General features: G+C 37.5%; 1 protein-coding gene across 7 annotated transcripts in view; it reads left to right on the top strand.

Moving 5' to 3' along the window:
- Positions 1-17,035, top strand: part of LOC113989093 (aminopeptidase O (putative)) — a 149,869-nt gene that overhangs the window by 58,709 nt on the left and 74,125 nt on the right. For 4 of the 7 annotated variants that reach the window (XM_027723341.2, XM_027723338.2, XM_027723350.2 and 1 more), the window contains 2 exons: positions 2,564-2,607; positions 8,534-8,594. In XM_027723341.2, the coding sequence (XP_027579142.2) occupies positions 2,564-2,607; positions 8,534-8,594 (105 nt within the window). Of the gene's footprint in view, positions 1-2,563; positions 2,608-6,405; positions 8,170-8,533; positions 8,595-14,079; positions 15,792-17,035 lie in introns of those variants that run through there. The other 3 variants (XM_039381670.1, XM_039381671.1, XM_039381669.1) reach the window with 3 other exon arrangements.

Below are 17,035 nucleotides of genomic sequence, written 5' to 3'. Positions count from 1 at the left end.
TTCTTTATTTGATATCAACATGTGTACAGCCATTAACAGTGCAAAGAAAATTTCTCCTTGATCTCAAATGCACAGTCTTCTCCAGGTTTGATCTACCCAGCAGCCCAAAGTTGTAGTCGTGATTAAAATTGCTGGCTTCAGTCAGGGCTATAGTTGAGAGCAGACAAGAGTCATTAGGGAATTTAATTATAAGAGGCCAGCAAATGCTCAGTGAACATGTGTGAACTCATTTTTCTAAGGCTTTTTCAGTTTGGCCAAATGTCAATAGAGTTACAGAAACTGCAGAATAATCTTTTCTTTATAGAGGGAAAAGTTGTTTTCTAGCCTCTGGTTCTCTAACCAGGGAAGAATAACAGGAGCAGTGAGATGATTTGATCATATCAGTATAAGCCAGTTTGTACCTATTGCAGCACTGGGGTGGCACATGACTTCTAATTCATATTTTCTTTCTGCCTTCACTGAATTACTTGCAACAAAGAACAAACTATAATTTATAATCTGATCCAGAATTTATTTATGATTACCCTGGTCATCCCCAAGTCTTTGCTTCAAAGTGTAGGGTCCCTAGGACGTGGCATCAAAGCTTAAAACCCCCTGCATTCCCCTCTGGGTTTTCTCTTGGGCACTGCTAAACTATTTTGTCTAAGGAGGAAGAAAAAAATACCATGAGGATAAAATTGCAATCCAGATGGTTAAAGTTTGGCAAAATTATAAGCAATTGAAAAGTCAGACCTATAATGAGATGTGTCATGCAGACTTGATAATAGGCAAATGCTAAAAGGCATGCTAGTATGAGTAAACGGTAATTTGTTTTCCTGCTCTGTTTTGGAGCATCAAAATAGGAGCAGTTAAGATAAGACAGATTAATCCTAATTTTAAGACAGTGTGTAGAATGATGGTTACTACATTATTCTTATTAGATATTTGGAAAAATGAAGACAACTTTAATCACAAAGATGTTTAATTTCATAGTATAATATACAGAATATAAACCCATTTCTAATACTAGAGCTATCTTTAAGTATACTATTGATTGATTATAAGAAGTCTATGCAATCCAGTCAGGGAATCATGCTGCATTAATATGTACAGACACAGCAAATGGTGTGAGGGACGTCCACTGCAGTTTTACTTTTCACACACTTTTCAAACAACTCTAATCATGAGCTTTTCATTTTCTTTATTTACATGTAACCTTACTCAGTACCTCCAACAAAACTTCCACAAGTGGAGGAATTCTCTGTTTACATACAGAATAATGGTACAGAACTTCAAGTGGGAGTATGAAATAAGGGAATGTTACACTTGCTCATGGTGTCAGCAGTGCACTGGAGCTGGGACAGAAGGACTCCTGGCACAGTCAGTGATGCCACTCTGGCTGCAGCAACACTGAGCCCAGCACCATGCAATTTACTTTTTGTCATAAGCCAATTTTGCAGCCACTGCTCCAGGACCTGACTCTCACTTATGATCTAAAGGAGGAAGGCTTAACTCTACTACAAGTGTGCAGTCACTGTTACTTTGGTTCCCTAACAATGCCACACTCAGAGAAACAGCATCTTTTGTTGGCTGCTGTGACAAGGTCTCTAAATAAAAGATTGCCTTTTAGGAAACATTCTTCAAGGCCTTGAAGAGCAATGACTTACAATCAGAAATCAGCCTGCACTCATACACTGCAGTGGGGAACATTAACAGCCTCTGAAACTTGTATCCACAAAGATTAGTATTAATAAAGTGGATGTATTGATTTATGAAACAGCATATAAATGAATGATGCACATTAATAAGTCCTATTATATGAGATTATTCAAAGGAGTGTATTCTGCCAAAGTGATTGTCATTAAAATTATGTCATGTAGAGCACAGGGTGCCAGAAAACCTTTGAGTGATGTCAGGCATAACTTTCTATAGGGGGTTATCATACTGGTAGAAGTGAGGATGATAATAATGCTCTTCCATTGGCATTGAAATGTCCTTGTAAATACCTGAAAGAAATTCTGGTTGTTTTTTCTTTGAAGAATTTACTCATTAGTTGAGGTGGTTATCAGCAACGTTGTGGATTTTGTTGTGGAATGAGGAGTAGGTGTGATCTTCTAGTCAGGCCTGGGCATTAAGGAAGAAAAAGCCTTATGTAGTTATATAATTGAAGACAGTGTGATAACATAAGCACATTGAAGAACATGTAAAGACCCTTAATTTTGGTGTTTCCTAACCTTTGAGTATGTGAATCTGCAGCCTTTAACAGTTTTAAATGTAGTTTGTGTGTGTGTGTGCATATTGTAGATAAAAGTGGGAATGTGGGATTATGTTAAAACAGTCAGCAGGCTTTTCAAGTCCATTTTCTTTCAGTGTTAACACTTTTTGCATGAGTGGGTTGGAAAACTGCCAAACATAATGTATGTTGTATAAATAACTGAGCAATATATCACCATAGCAATATATAAATTTATTTCTTAGCATTCTTTTATTTGCAGTCTGTAAGAAAACGTTGCTCACTAGCAATGCAGACACAGGGTTACATCTTCATAAGCATACTAACTGTGGTGCTTTGTTCCTTTTCCAGGATTTCCTTTGCATGCTGTTGGAAGACATCCCTAAACAAAAAAAGTAAGAACTGGGCTAGAAAAGAAAAAAAAAAAAAAAAAAAAAAAAAAAAAAAAAAAAAAAAAATCAGATTTAAATATCAGCTGTGCCAACCAGAAATAGTGGGGATTTCATTTAGTGATTTCATTTAGTATTGTTCTGTTTGTTTTTTTCAAGTGTGTGTTCCTCTGAAAATTCCCATACATATGGACACAAAAACTTGTGGGCCTTGCTGTTTTATTGCTGTGCCTGCTCTCCCTGAGCAGTGCCTTTAACTTGCCTGTCAGATCAGAAGTGCTGTCCTGTGTTCACTGTGCAACTGAAGTTCCAGGCATAGCTGCCTACCCAAATTACCCTCTGCTCTGCCTGCTATGCATCTGGCAAAACAGAGAAAATGCATTTTTCTCAAGAAGTAGTCTGGTGCCATCTCCTCCCTGTCATACAGTGTATCCAGGGAGGAAAGATGGAAAACACGGATGGAAATCCAGCATTAATTGCCTGACATGTCCTCCAGAATCCTCCTGTGTGTGACTGTGGCTGGTTGGATATGACTCAGATTGTCTTTAGCAGCATTTGGAGTCTATCCTTGCTTATCTGTTGGTTTGTTCTGTGCTCCTGTAGCCTGTGCTACAAATACAGATTCTTTTGTAGTGGAGCTTTACGTATTATACTTTTTTAAAATAATGTATTTACTTGAAAAATGTAACTTTGAAGACCAGTATTCCAAAAGTGGTGATAACTCTGGATGAGTGGTTTGGAGAAAAAAAAAGGAGAGAAAAAATTCATAGAAGTCAAATATATTGAGGTTTTTGGTGAAACACTTCTGTTCCTAAAGGTTGAGGGACAAAGAAGCTCATTAGCATTGAGAAAATGTGTTTTGTGACACTCTGAATTTAGTTAGGGTGGTGTTACATTTTCCAATGATGTACTGAAGGATAATACTTTGTTTATCTAACTGAATATAATTTCCTGCTGAAATATAAGCAGGAATATTATATGGAATATATACAAAAGTGGATTTTTTAGTGGTATGATTATACATTAATTTGTTTAAAAAAACTCATTTTCCTTCCTTTTTTCTTATGTTTCTCTGAAGTCCGAACCCAGTGCAAAATGTTATTTGCATAAGCATCCACTTTTCTGCCTATACACATGCTAGTATATTTTAACTTTCAGTGAGACTAATGCAAAAGAAGTATGGCTCCATTTGTGATGCATCACACTCCAGAATGTATGAACAAAATTTCAGATCTATGGTAATTCATTTTACAGTCATATATGTAGCATATCTGAACCAAAATTACCTTGGATGCAGATTTCAACAGCAATGCAAGATTAATAGAATATCTGGATATACAGAAGGCCTTTATTTCTTATCTGCTGCAAGGATGTTTTTTCATTCTTAAACGCATTCTGTTCCTAGTACAGAAATACTCACCTGAGGTAAAAGAAAAGGGAGGAAAGAGAAAATGAAATATTTTTAGAGATCATCTATTGATCAGTTCTTTTTTACACAAAGTTTGTTGTGGGAATGAAGTGCATTTCCATACTAGAGCAACAAAATTCTTTGTAGCACACAAAACCTTCCAGACTTGTGCAATTCTACCAAGCAAATTTTAAAAGTTTAAACTAAATGCTGCAAATTTGACAAATATTAAGCACTCTAAGACACCGAAGTTTGTAATGGAGGCTGGTCTTAATCATTTAAAAAAAAAAAAAAAGAAGAAAAGAGAAATGTGTAGTAGATAATCAATCCAAATCCTGCCCTCAGCTGTGGCAACAGAGGAAAACTAGTGTAGTTAGCAGTAGAACTTGGCTTATGGGAGATGTTTGTAATGAGAACAGGATGAATATTGACAGAAAATGGTCATGCAAGAGTGTGGAAATTTTCTGTAATTATTACACTGCAGTGATGTAACATGAACTCACTCTCTACTGTTGGATACAGAGGCTACATCTAAAAGATTTTCACCTTTCAGTACTTAATTCCTGTAGTTTTTATTTAAAGGAGATTTTAAAGTACATTCCCAGTGATGAGTAGTTCCAAGATACAGACATAATTTTTTAAGGGGCAGTCACTGATTTTTGCTGCCTTCTGTGTTCAGAGGAGGAGATTTTTATGCCTGGTTAATAGGGCTCCTTCCCTTCCTGCTCTGATTCAATTATCATGGCATGCTGGCTGCAGGAATCCATCCTGGGAGGAGGATCCTTCTGGTTCTGGACTGCAGCTGAATGCTCACACCAGACAGGCTAAGCACTGCCTTCTGGGCCTTTATAATTTCTTATCTTGCCTTTAAAGCAGATTATTTGTCTGTGTGAAGGACTACTGGTGAGAAGGACAAACAGAGATTCATCATTACCCTTCTCTGTTTAGAAAGATTTTTAAAATATTCCATGCACTGGCTGGAGTCTCACATTACCTTGGCCCTTCTGCAGAACAGCTGCAGTACCTTCCCACCTGTAATTGAGGCATTTGACTTGCTCGTGTATCATTTGAGACTTCACTACATTGAAAAAAACAAGCAAACCAAAACAGACACCAACAAACCCCTCCTGTGTGTCTATATAATACAGTGCACTAGGTTTTATAAAGCTCCTGGTGGCTCTGTTCTCCCCAAGGCTCACACCCACAGTCTGTGCTGCACCTTCATCCTCTGCACATCTGCCCAGCACGTGAGCTGGGCCAAGGCTCAGTATTTACCCCTGGAACAGAGGGGGAACTTCACTAGTCTCAGATAAATCTTTAAATCTCTAAAGACTTGCTGCTTGTGCAGCTACTTTGTGACTGCAGATTTTTTTTGAGCAGGTCAGTTCTGGTCTTTGGAGTTTTGTGCTCGTAGTTTTTATTTCATTTCATTCAATAAAATAAACAAGTCTACTACTAAGCTATGGTTTTAATAATATGTGATAGACAAAGGAAGGCTTGTGGTACAGCTCTACTATTTGTACTGTTAATAACCCAGGCTCACTAACCACATTCCTTGGATGTCTTCATAATTTGTCGATTAAGTACTGAAATAATGCATCAATTTCGAACTACTCAGCTATACATTTCAGTTGGATATGGCAGACTTTTCTATCCTCCTTTACATATAAAAAAAAATTTCACACTTTCATGGTTTCTCCCTCTTGATTTAGGAAGTAAGTGGGTTTATCCTGAAGTTTGTAGAGTGCCCTGGGGCCTTGTGCAATGAAAACTTGATATATAGACATCTCTTTAAATACTCGTTTTCAAGTTATCATTAATGTTAGTGTTTTACAGACCTTGCTCTGAAGCATTGAATCTGGCCATGAACTGTATATATGCATGTCAGGAAATAATTCCTAGGCTGATTGGCTTATCGTCTAAACAAATAGACAAGGGAGGAGATAATGGATGTAAATCCATTCTCATTTTACAGCAGGGAACTGCAGTAGGAAGCAATGAAGAACCTGAACAATGGAACCCAGATCCCACAGTCCAGTGCAGAACCTTAAACAGAATCCCATCCAGAAATTCACACAAACACCACATTTAAGCCCTTACAGATGCTTAACTGCAACCTAAGTGGGTGGTAAGTGCCCTCACTGAACTGCAGCCTCTACAAACACCAGGCTATCTGTCCTTTCCTACCATGTTTTTTTTTGAAATAGCAATAGTTTATGATAATTTTTTGGGGGTTGTTTTGAAGCCAAGCAAGTTAGTGGAAACCTTTCCAACATCTTCACAGTTCTTCAGTACTGACTCTTAAGAGGTTCGGAGCAGATCTGCTTATTACTAATATATTAAAAAAAAATAGTGGATGCCTGTAAACTGCTGAACCAAGTTGTTTCTTTTGATAGGTGCCAACAAGAATGTCTGAAGTTGGAATAAAAAAAGGTGTGTCCAAGTAGAAACAAAGAAGATTGCATATGGTCATATGGCAGGTGTTTGGCTGAAACTGGGGGTGCTGCAGGCAGAGAAACAGCAGCACTGTTGTCTTTGCCCTTGGGAAAAAGGATAGTTTTAGGAAAGGCCGAGTAGCTGTCTCGTGGTTTACTGCCTGGGTTAGTGTAGTGGCAGAACAGTGTGATTCCCCTCAGTGTCATAAACGCCAGTTTTTGAAATGAGGGGGTGTATTACATAAATGCTCTACATAGCAAATGTAACATAGATTATTTTGCAGAGTTTTTCTATCATGAGGAAATCGCACAGTGTAAGTTTAGCTTCTGGGGGAGGGAGGAAAAAGGACTACCTGGTATTGTGAGGCTGTTTTTCTTATCCCTTGGTAAGACAAACTAAATGCACAGATAAGAGAATTTTCCCCAGCTCCTAGTTCTGCTTCAGCATTAGAACACTGAGCTGTATTTGTTTTGATTCATGCAATAACAAATTAAAAAAATTGTTATTCTGCTTATAGTACTTGAGACGGAATAAGTGGTACAATCCACATTTACATCTTTAACTGTGTAAAATTTTGGTGCCCAGTTTTAAGCTAGTCCTGTATGCACTTTTTCTAGTAACCAGACAGAAAAGAGAACTCAAGAACATCATCTTATTCTGAGGAAAGTACATTGATTAACTGTTTGGAAATACTTTTCCTTTTCTCTATTCCCTGTAGAAGGGACTCAGCTAACTAACTTAAGACTAGACACCAATTTTTAGAGCATGATGGTAAGGTGAAGGCAATTATACTTTGAAGGATATAGCAGTCAAATGCTCTAAATTTCATAAGTTTGAATAAATATCAAGGAACAAGCCTGGATGTTTAATAATTTATTTGAATGTGGAACACTACACAAGCATCACATACATGTTAAGTTTTTTGTAACAAATTTATTTATATATTCAAACATGCACAGTGGTGTTTTCCTTAAAATTCAGAATCCTAGCTGTGTAGAAACATTTCTGCTTGACTGCTGCAATTATTTGAATCATGTGATCAGAGAAAAATTTGTATTGAGTTGCTTTGCCTTCCTGATTCAGAGCTTTGAAATGGTTGTTCTTTCCATGAATGCTTTGCTTGCTATGAGTCTGCATTCCACATGTGAAAGTAGCTGCAAGTGTGAGAACGAGCCTTGCCATGCACGGGACCACACACATCTGTTCTGCTCCTCAGAATATTTGCATTCACTGAGGGCTTCTCCAACTCCCTTTCTCCAGCACTGGCACACAGCACGGACAGTGCCATTTTTTAAAAAAATTGTTTTAAATTTCTTTTTATTTGAGTTCCCTGCAAGTTGGGAAGTCTCCAACCTGAACTGAAGTAAATGCAACAGAAGTTGGCTACAAAAGTAAAAGGGGAAATATGATGTCTGAATTTGCAAATACTTAGCATGTGGTTATTTCAGTCTCACAGGGCTTGATCGTGAGAGACTATTTCCTTTTGTTGGAGCTCCAGACTCTTCTGTGATTTCACTATGAATGTTATCGGGATGTAAAGAAAGTGCAGAAAAGACAAAGCTAGAGTTTATTAGATACTTGGTAACTTTGAGAATTAATATCCATCAGTGCCATTTAAAACCTAAAAGTTTGAGGAAGTTTGTATTTAATTTAATTTAGTGTTTTATCTTTACATTTAGGCTGCTTCTTTAATAAACTACTGGTTTTGAATGTTTCAGTATAAATGTGCTTGCCTAAGACTTTTTTCCTGTAAAGAAACCAAAAAGCCACTCAGTGAGAAGCAGAGGACCTGTTCATACTTCACGTGTTCCATAAATGTGGTTTACCACCTAACACTTTCTCTGTCATTCCTCATAAGCACTGAATTTATCATTTGAGTTTTGAGCACAGAAAACCTGATCTGCCTGATTTGCTCATGTGACCCGTTATGGTATTATTCATTAAAAACCCAAGAATGTAGTACTACTGCAGTACAACAAATACTTGGAATTAGGGAGTTTGCTTAGCTTCTGAAGGGTTATTTTATGTATATGGAAAAAAAATGGTATTTTTGTGTGTGTCTTCTAATTTTTTTTTCCCCCCCCCAAGATCCGGGTTAACTGTTGAAAGTATCTTCCAGAACTGGCTTGACACTTCTGGAATACCAAAGGTAAATATAAAATACCAGTTCACAGTCCCTTCTGGAGTCTTGCTTTTCTCATTACATTATGTTATTTAAATCATTACCTGAATTTATAACAGGTATGATTTTAAATAAAGAGTTTTGTTTGTATGTGATTGGCTCTTGGATTTCAGCAGCCTGTCTGGTGGAAGGTAGCCCTGCCCATGGCAGGTGGGTTGGAACTAGATGATGCTTAAGATCCCTTTCAACCCCCAAACCATTCTGTGATTCCCTGATTGTCCTACTCAAAGAAAAAATGGATTGGAGAGGAAACTCATGGCAAAACTGTTTAAAAATTTAAGCTGGAATATAATTTGCGAACAGTTCTAAATCAATGCAAGTCGAGTACTTCTGTGGTTTCATAAATTTTAGGAGGATATTACAGCAGCAGCTCAGGTACTTAATATGATTTCTGATAAAGCAGTTTGCTGTTAAGAAGGGTCCTGGCTTTTGCCCCAATTATAAGCTGTATAGATTTCCTGATTCCCTTTTTTAAGACAAAAATATGGATGAAGGGATGGCTCTACAGGAGAATGCTTCACAGGGTAGCAGTTATAGTCAGTTACCGCATTCAAATATTTTTCAAAAGAATGCTCTTACTAAACTCCAGTTGTGCATTCCAGTTTTATAGAGGGTACTAGAAAATTTTTCTTGCATAAAAATCACTCTTATTGGATCAGAGTATGACTTAAGGCTTAGGGTTGTTAACACTTGATATTTCTTGTCATTGCTAGTCATGCCTTATCTTGAAGTTTTTCTTTTGGGTTGTACATAGTAACTACTTATTGGTGGTTGGCAACATGAGACAGTAAAGAAGTGAAATGCTTGCTGTTTGTTGAGATACAGTAAATTTGTAGGCATTGGCAGTGGGAATGACCTCCTAAGTATGTAAATCTCATTCAAGTGTGTGATTTGGGGAAAAAAATGGGAAGAGTCTATGAGAGGTATCATTTTCTTTGGTATTTAATAACGTTTAATAGTGAATCTCACATTAATTTCAAAATTAGTATAAAGTATTAGTCCCAAGAACAGCAGGCTGCTGATTAAATACTTAAATGATGCTTACCACTTGATTATTTTTTTATCTGAACATGGAGATTTTTGTGTGTGTTTTTAATACCAGCACAGAGAATATAACTGATTCAACTGATGGTTCAATTCTGTTTGAGAAATAATCTGAAGAAAGCATAACTGCTACCTTAACATGTATACTTGTTCTTATACATGGAAACCACACTTTGATGAATAGGCACTTCCACTCAAGAAAATTGGTATTTTTTTTTGTATTAACAAGTTTGCAGACTGGAAGATTAAAAGATCTTTCTTAAGTTGTTAAAAATGTAAATGAGCATAGATCAACAATATCATTTGTTTAATGTCTTCTGTAGTGATAGCAAGCACAATAAGAAAGAAGTTTTTGAATGTGAGTTATTAGTGCTGTGTTTTTTCTGAGATTATCAGTTCTACTGACAACATTGCATCCCATTTTCTTAGAATAAAGATTTTGGGAAAATATAAAACTGTAATCAATGTATAGAGTACTGTAGCATGCATAAATGTTAGATGAATCAGACAAGACAGACAAACTCAGTCTGTATGTTGTTGACTCTGAAAAAGATAGACTATCCACCGGAAAGTTTTCTAGATAGACCATAGGATACAGAGAATTTTGTTTGCAACAAACTGTCAAAAAAGATGTAAGGTCTGTTATTATTTAAATAGATCTGTATTTATCTAAAGACGGTTATTGGCATAAAATGGCCTTGAAATTTATTTAGCCATTCCTGTAAATTGCAGTTAAGATACTGCTAAATGAGACACAACAGTGGTGTATTTTTGTTTGTAGAATAGTTCAAAAGTTCATGAAAATGGCTTATATAAAAAGATACATCATTAAGTGTTAGTAAGGACACAAATTTGTCACAGAGCTCTTGAAGTTCAGGTGTGATTTAAAGTATTGTTATCATTTTGGCAGGTTTGATTTAAGTTTCTTCTGCATTGCACGTGATTGCTGATTTAGGAGAAAACCACAGACATTTGAGATCCGAATAGTGTTGTTACAAAGTGTTGTGTGATTACATTCTAAAATGGGGTAACGTGCTGCCTCAGGTTAGATGCTCAGGGGGCACTGAGTAACTTGGTGTCTAGGTTGAATGTAACTTTTAAAAGTTAGAGTTGAAAGTGTTGGCTGTAACATTTTAGTGCCTTTGTTGTTCTGAATTCCAAAAGTTAAGCTTAAAACAGAGTTTTAGGAGTCTTAATTTAGGAGTCTCAATTTATGAAGTGAATAATTAAGAAAAAAAAAAGCTTTTGAGATTCTCAGCTGGGACCATGAGTCTACATTAAGGATGAGGAGGATACTTTACTGGATTTAGTTTTATGACCTGCTAAAACATTGGCTTGCCTCTTCAGTTAAAAGCCAGATTTTCACAAAAGCGATTCTGTTTTTCTTCTGACTGCCTTTCAGTATCCTGTGTGTTCAGCTCAGAGGTAAAGTACTTGTAGTAGTAGAGTAAATTTGCACAAGTAATAACTTGGTTGAGACATTGAAGTGCGTTTGAAACTAATGTTCAATTTCTGCAGTAAGTGTGGGCTGGATTCCTTGTGTTTGTTCATTAGGATCTCTTTTAAGTTTAATAAATCTCAGGCAGTCATTTTCATTCCCTTTTCCTTATTAATTGCATTGCTGAACACAAAAGCTGTGTTATGTGCAGAATGGCTGAGCTTCTGCGTACTGGAGTTATGTTTGGTATCTAAGAACAATAACAGTTTCCTGCCTGGCTGATCAATGCTGGATTGAGTTCACATTCCCAAGCTCCCACTCTCCCACCTACATGTGCAGGGGGTGAAAACATAGCAAAGGGAGGGAGGACAGGCCCTCTTTTTTACAGAAATGTTGAAGGTAGACTTGCTTAATGAGGACACAGCTGGGCTTGCATAGCAATAAACATTGATTTTAATTCATTGCTTGTAAAAACATCCGAAGAAAAGCACAGAAGTTAGCAACCAATTAATTTTTAGCCTGCTCATTGTTTTCTTTACTCAATGGAAACAAACCATTAAGGTTTAAAATATTTTTCATGCTACCTTTCAAGAAAACAGCTTTTCTGTATTAATTAGGAAAGAGTAGGCTTTGATATGTCTGAAATCTCTCCAGTTTGGGGTTCCTTACAAGTAGTTTTATTGCATCGGAACAAGGTTATGAAATAATGAAAAGTCAAATGCTACTCTAGGAAATAATATTTGAGATCTTTTTAGTGCAGGAGGATAAAGAGTTGGGCCTGAAGCTGAGGTAGAAATTTTATGTGACAGAAACAAGTTGCCACCTACCATTCCCAGTGGTCTAGGGTTTTTAAAAGAACACTCTAAATTTTACTTCCTTGAAAATTTCCCTGTTTTCTAGGCTTTTAGAAAGACATGTTTGTGACTGGAAGGAGTGAATATGTGGGGAAGATGTATTTCACACATGTAAAAACACATACTATGCACCTGATGTCCATGCATCCCTCTGTAGTGCTAACCCAAAAAGTGTGACCTGCTGATTCATTACGGAGTGCAGGGCCAACCTAAAATCTGAGGGTTTATGTCCATATGTGATTGTATTAAAAAGAGTTATATCTTGCTACTTTTAGAGAAAGATGTTGTAACTTGTACTCTGGACTGTGTTGGAAATTCAGAGCACGTGGCAGTAGTTCTCAAGCAGATAGGTCTAAATGTAAACCAGCAAACTACTTTTCCAGTTGCTCCAGAGGCAACTGTATAGTAGTGAGAGGACCCAGTGAAATTAGAAGAGGAAGAAACCAAAGAGACCATTTTAGCATACTGTAAACATATTCTCATAGTATAGATAATATTTTATCATAATATAGATAATATAACCCCTTATGATACATAAATCATATATCATATGCTATATATCATATATATGCTACATACAATTATTTAGTAATAAGCATATTATTTAGAGATCCTGTGGTATTGTTGTTAGAGATGCTTTCTTTATTAGATTATGAATCTGATCTTGCAACTAATAGGTGGTTCTGGGGATTCATTGATTCGTCTCTACGTAATAACTTTCTTCACAAAGCAGAGTTGCAAATATGGATATGAAGGATATATTTGGATTACCAATTTGAAAAACATTTCTGCCATAGTATGTGAAAGTCCTGTTGCAGTGTGCTGAGAGTACATCCTTCACGTGGCACCAGTGCCATGGTCTGGGAACCACGGCAGGGTTGGATTGGGGTTGGACTTGATGATCTCAGAGGTCTTTTCCAACCCAGCTGATTTTATGATTCTATTGTTTCAATAGGGTTTTGTCTTTTGGAGGTAGACATATTTTAAGGAAGAGGAAGTTTGACTTGAACAGAATTTCTCTGTAGGGATGTTGTGTTGAAAAATATCAGATCAGCATGCTGACTGAAAAGAATGTGTTTACATCACCACAGCGACTCTTGGAGGAATTAGAACATTTAGAACATGACCATCTTTCTTAGAAAATTAATAATGTCAGAAAAACTTGATTTTCCATTTCAGTGAATAAAGCTGTACACATGAAAACTGCACAAAATCAGTTGGAGAACTCACTGTTCTTACAGGAGAACATTCTGGGCTGGATTTCTTTTTCAGTAATTTTTATTTGCTGCAGATTTACTGTTTCTTGCAATGTGGATGCACCAACCGTCTTGTCATTTTCAGATGTAGCCTACTACCTGTTTAGTTTCTCTGCCAAATTCTGGTAACAGTAGTGTTTTAAAATCCTTACAGTTGTTTTCTCAGTCAAATGCTTCAAGCCAGACTTGATCATCTAGTGAGCTACTGGATAAAATACTTTTCTGTACTTCCATTTTCTGAACTTCTTTTTACAAAAGATTGGAAGCCAGGTTTTGCCTGCTGAAACAATTTTCAGGTCATACAGACTGTTCTGAGGGCACATTATATTCTCAATCTCCAAGTAAGCTAATTTTCCAACTAGTGTTCTTTTTTTCCCAGTAAATCATCTGTGCGGTAAGAAAACAGTTGTATATCTTACATTTTATCGTAGTGCCTTTAAATTATCCATTTCTGATATTGCAGAGATGATGGCATCAACCTTAGAAAGTAAGCTGTATCATTCTAGTGTGGTAGGATGAAACTAGGAGGGAGTCCATTTTTTGTTTTCTGTTAAATGGGAAGATGTAAAAAGGTACAAAATTGCAATTTGTAGACTGGTGAAGTTAGCTACATTGTCTAGGAGAAAACGACTTTTCTGTGCTCTTGCTGGTGTCCATGTAGATCTGAATATATAAATGTCAGGGTGTATATGTGGTGTAAATTTCAGTAATTGAGGGGAACATAATATCTCTAGAAATGAGAGGTTGGAAAATGACTACATTAGTTATCAATTTCCTCTGCTTTGCAGGAGCTCTTCTGAAATTCATTTACAGTAAATATTTTTATTCCACATTTTCATCTTTTTCTTTTTGCCTTCCAGTATCTGAGGACTGTTGGAAAGCCTAAAATGGTATTGATTCAATGTTCACCTTAGGTAAAACTACCTTCTTGGTTATCAACACTGACTGTCTTTGCATAAGAGCAGCACAGAGGAACTGAAGTTATAGACAACATATGCAAAGTGCATGATTATAATTTTTCACTTAGTTATGAAATATCTCCATTAGCCATCACAGCCAGAACAATTTAAAAACGGTTTCTGTTTCAATGTAAAATGAAACAGTTGTCTGTTGCACAAATCTCCTATTGTTTTCTAGGCTATGCACAATTCTGAAAGTTCCTTTTATGCTTGGGATCTGATCTGGCTTGAAGAGGAACTGGTGTAAACCATTGCCTAAGTTATTTACCAGGATATTAGGCCTACCTTCACCCAATTGGTAGAAAGTGCTTCTTTCTCCTCCCATTTTTCAAAATTTATGTTTAATCCTGATGTTGCAAGACTGAAGGATCCTAGCGTGCTTTGACATGTTTTAACTGTTATACAGGACAGCTCCATTAGTAGTCTCTGAAACAAAGTCTTCACAAGTGAAAAAGGACACAGAGGATCGACTAATCTCTTAATTTCTATTGTGAAGGGATTTAATAAGACAGTCAGTGTCATGTGGACAGCCAACAGGACAGTTGATAGAGGGTAATGCAGTCATTCTCACTTTAAACTGGGTGTACCATCACTCTTTTATCTGGTGTAAGTAAGTTTTTGAAGTACAGAGGAATACAGTAGGAGACCAAATGTTCTTAAAAAATCTTCTCCCCCCTACCTCCCTTACCCTCCTTCTCTCCCTTCTTCTTTTCCTCTTCATCTACTCTCTCTCTTCCATGCTCTCTCTTCCAATCCCAGCAAAATTTCCTAGTCTGGTTATGAGCTAAATCTTATTGAAGCATGAATAAGTGAACAGTTGACTGCACAAGCAGCGTGGTGTGACTGCAGCTTGTTAGGCCCACCCTGTTTCTGTCCCTGCCCTCTTCCCTCTGCGGGTGTCTGCACTGGCATGTTGGCTCTCACCTTGTGCTGCCGGGCTGTCATCTCAGTAGCTGAGCGTCCCAGGTAGGATGTGCACAGCAGCCAGCTCCAGGGAACCCCAGCTGTTGGCTCCACAGGGTATATTACCAATAGAAAAAGTCAGTAACAATTCCCCTTGAGTTTCCTTCACTACTCTGCAGCTATTAACAAGAAAACAGGAGCTGCCTCTGGGGTTTAACACACAGTATATTTGTACGTTTATGGATTTTCATCCCAAATCAGCTTCAGGGTCTGCAGGTCTGACAATCAGTGTCTCTGGTAATTTTTTTTCCCTGGTTTTCTCCAAACATTTGACAGGAAAGAAAGTGTAATTCTTTAAAGGATTTAAAGTATAAATATGTTTCATTGTTTCTATGGTTCAGTGTTTCCCATAACTACTTCTGTGGGAATATTCAATCTAATTTGTTAACTGATCCAAGGAAATACTGTTTAGGTAGTTGCATTCATTTGTGTTTGCAATTAACATCATTTTTTGTTCGTAATTTTGTTCATTCTCTTTGAACTATACTCTGTTCTTCTTTCTTCATTCAAATGCAATCAGTTCAAGAGTCAAGTTATAGGAACTTTCAGAACTATCATAGTAAAAAATTTGTCATGGCTTTACAAAATAAAAATATGTTACTCAGTTTCAAGTAGACCTTGTGAGTACAAAATAAAAAACTATAGTAAGATTTTCTACTGTGATATCTCTGTTAAAAAGTTCTTCTTTGTTTAATAGTTCCTAGTGAAGTTGCTTCTATTTAAAGCGTTGAGTTTGATCTTGGCTTTGATCTAAAACTTTTGATCTTGAAAGAAGGATGTTGTGGCAGTAAAACAAAAAGGGTAGAAAAGATTTTTTTCTTTTTTTTTCCAAGTGGTAAAGGATACTTTCAAGACTTAGTATGGACTTACCTTTACTTAAATCTGTTTGCAAATTCCATCTAATTCTGTATTTTTGAGGGTTTACTCAAATGCATGCTTTAATGAACCCTATTCTTCTACAAGAGCACAGATTTTTCTTCTGAAGCTTCAGGGAAGCTTCAGAATGAATTCAAGGAATTGCCATATATAGTATAAGAGTATAAAAAAACCCTAAAATACTGAAAATACCTTACTAGCATAATTTTAACTGTACCAAGTATGATACAGTCTATCTTTTATTGCCTTTTGTTTTTTAAATATAAACACAAAGTACTTTATAAAATTGTAACGTAAGGATTTATAGTATTCAGATTTTGCATGGCTGACATGGCTTGGGTCTCTCCCATCATGGTGGAGTTAGAATATCCTCTTCAGAGGCTGCAGATACACCTATTGAAGTCCCAAATTTAATCACATCCTCACAGCATCTTCTCGAGTAAATAAAGCATTTAGCTGAGGCCTAGGTAATGGGCTTTGTGTGCTACATGACTAAAAAGCTGCTTTGCATCTTGATTGAAGATGCATTTCAGACCCTCCAAGGGAGTTTAATAGTTGGATTTGGGAGGTGCAAGCAAGTACGGAGGCCAATCTTGGATCAGTTGTGATACTTGCTCTCTTGAACTAGCCCCGTTAGGCCATTCCTCTGTCCCACAGACCTGTGACAGCGGCTGTTTATAGGAAGGTTCATAGGAAAGCGGCTTTCATAGTAAGGTTCTCGAAGAGAGTGGGTATCTCTAATAATCAGGCTGCAAACCCGTGACAAGCGTGCCTGCCGAGCTTGGGAAGGGCCGGCCCGGCCCACGGAGGGAGCGCGGGGCGGCGGCAGCACCGCCCGGGCCGGGCCGGGCTCCGAACTGCGGGAACTCCGGGCCGGGCCGATCGCAGCCGAGCGGTGCCGCGGCCGGGCCGCCCCGAGCCCCGGCCCTGACGTGTGTGAGGCTCCTCCTCCCCGCGGGGCTCCGGGACCCCGCCGAGGTGTTTCATTTCCTACCGGGGCTGCGCGGTGCCGCTGCCG

This window comes from Pipra filicauda, unplaced genomic scaffold (genome assembly GCF_003945595.2).
Source record: "Pipra filicauda isolate LSUMZ 115617 unplaced genomic scaffold, ASM394559v2 scaffold236_size1216567_pilon, whole genome shotgun sequence".
NCBI lineage: Eukaryota > Metazoa > Chordata > Aves > Passeriformes > Pipridae > Pipra > Pipra filicauda.
This window is presented reverse-complemented; position numbering and strand designations above follow the sequence as displayed.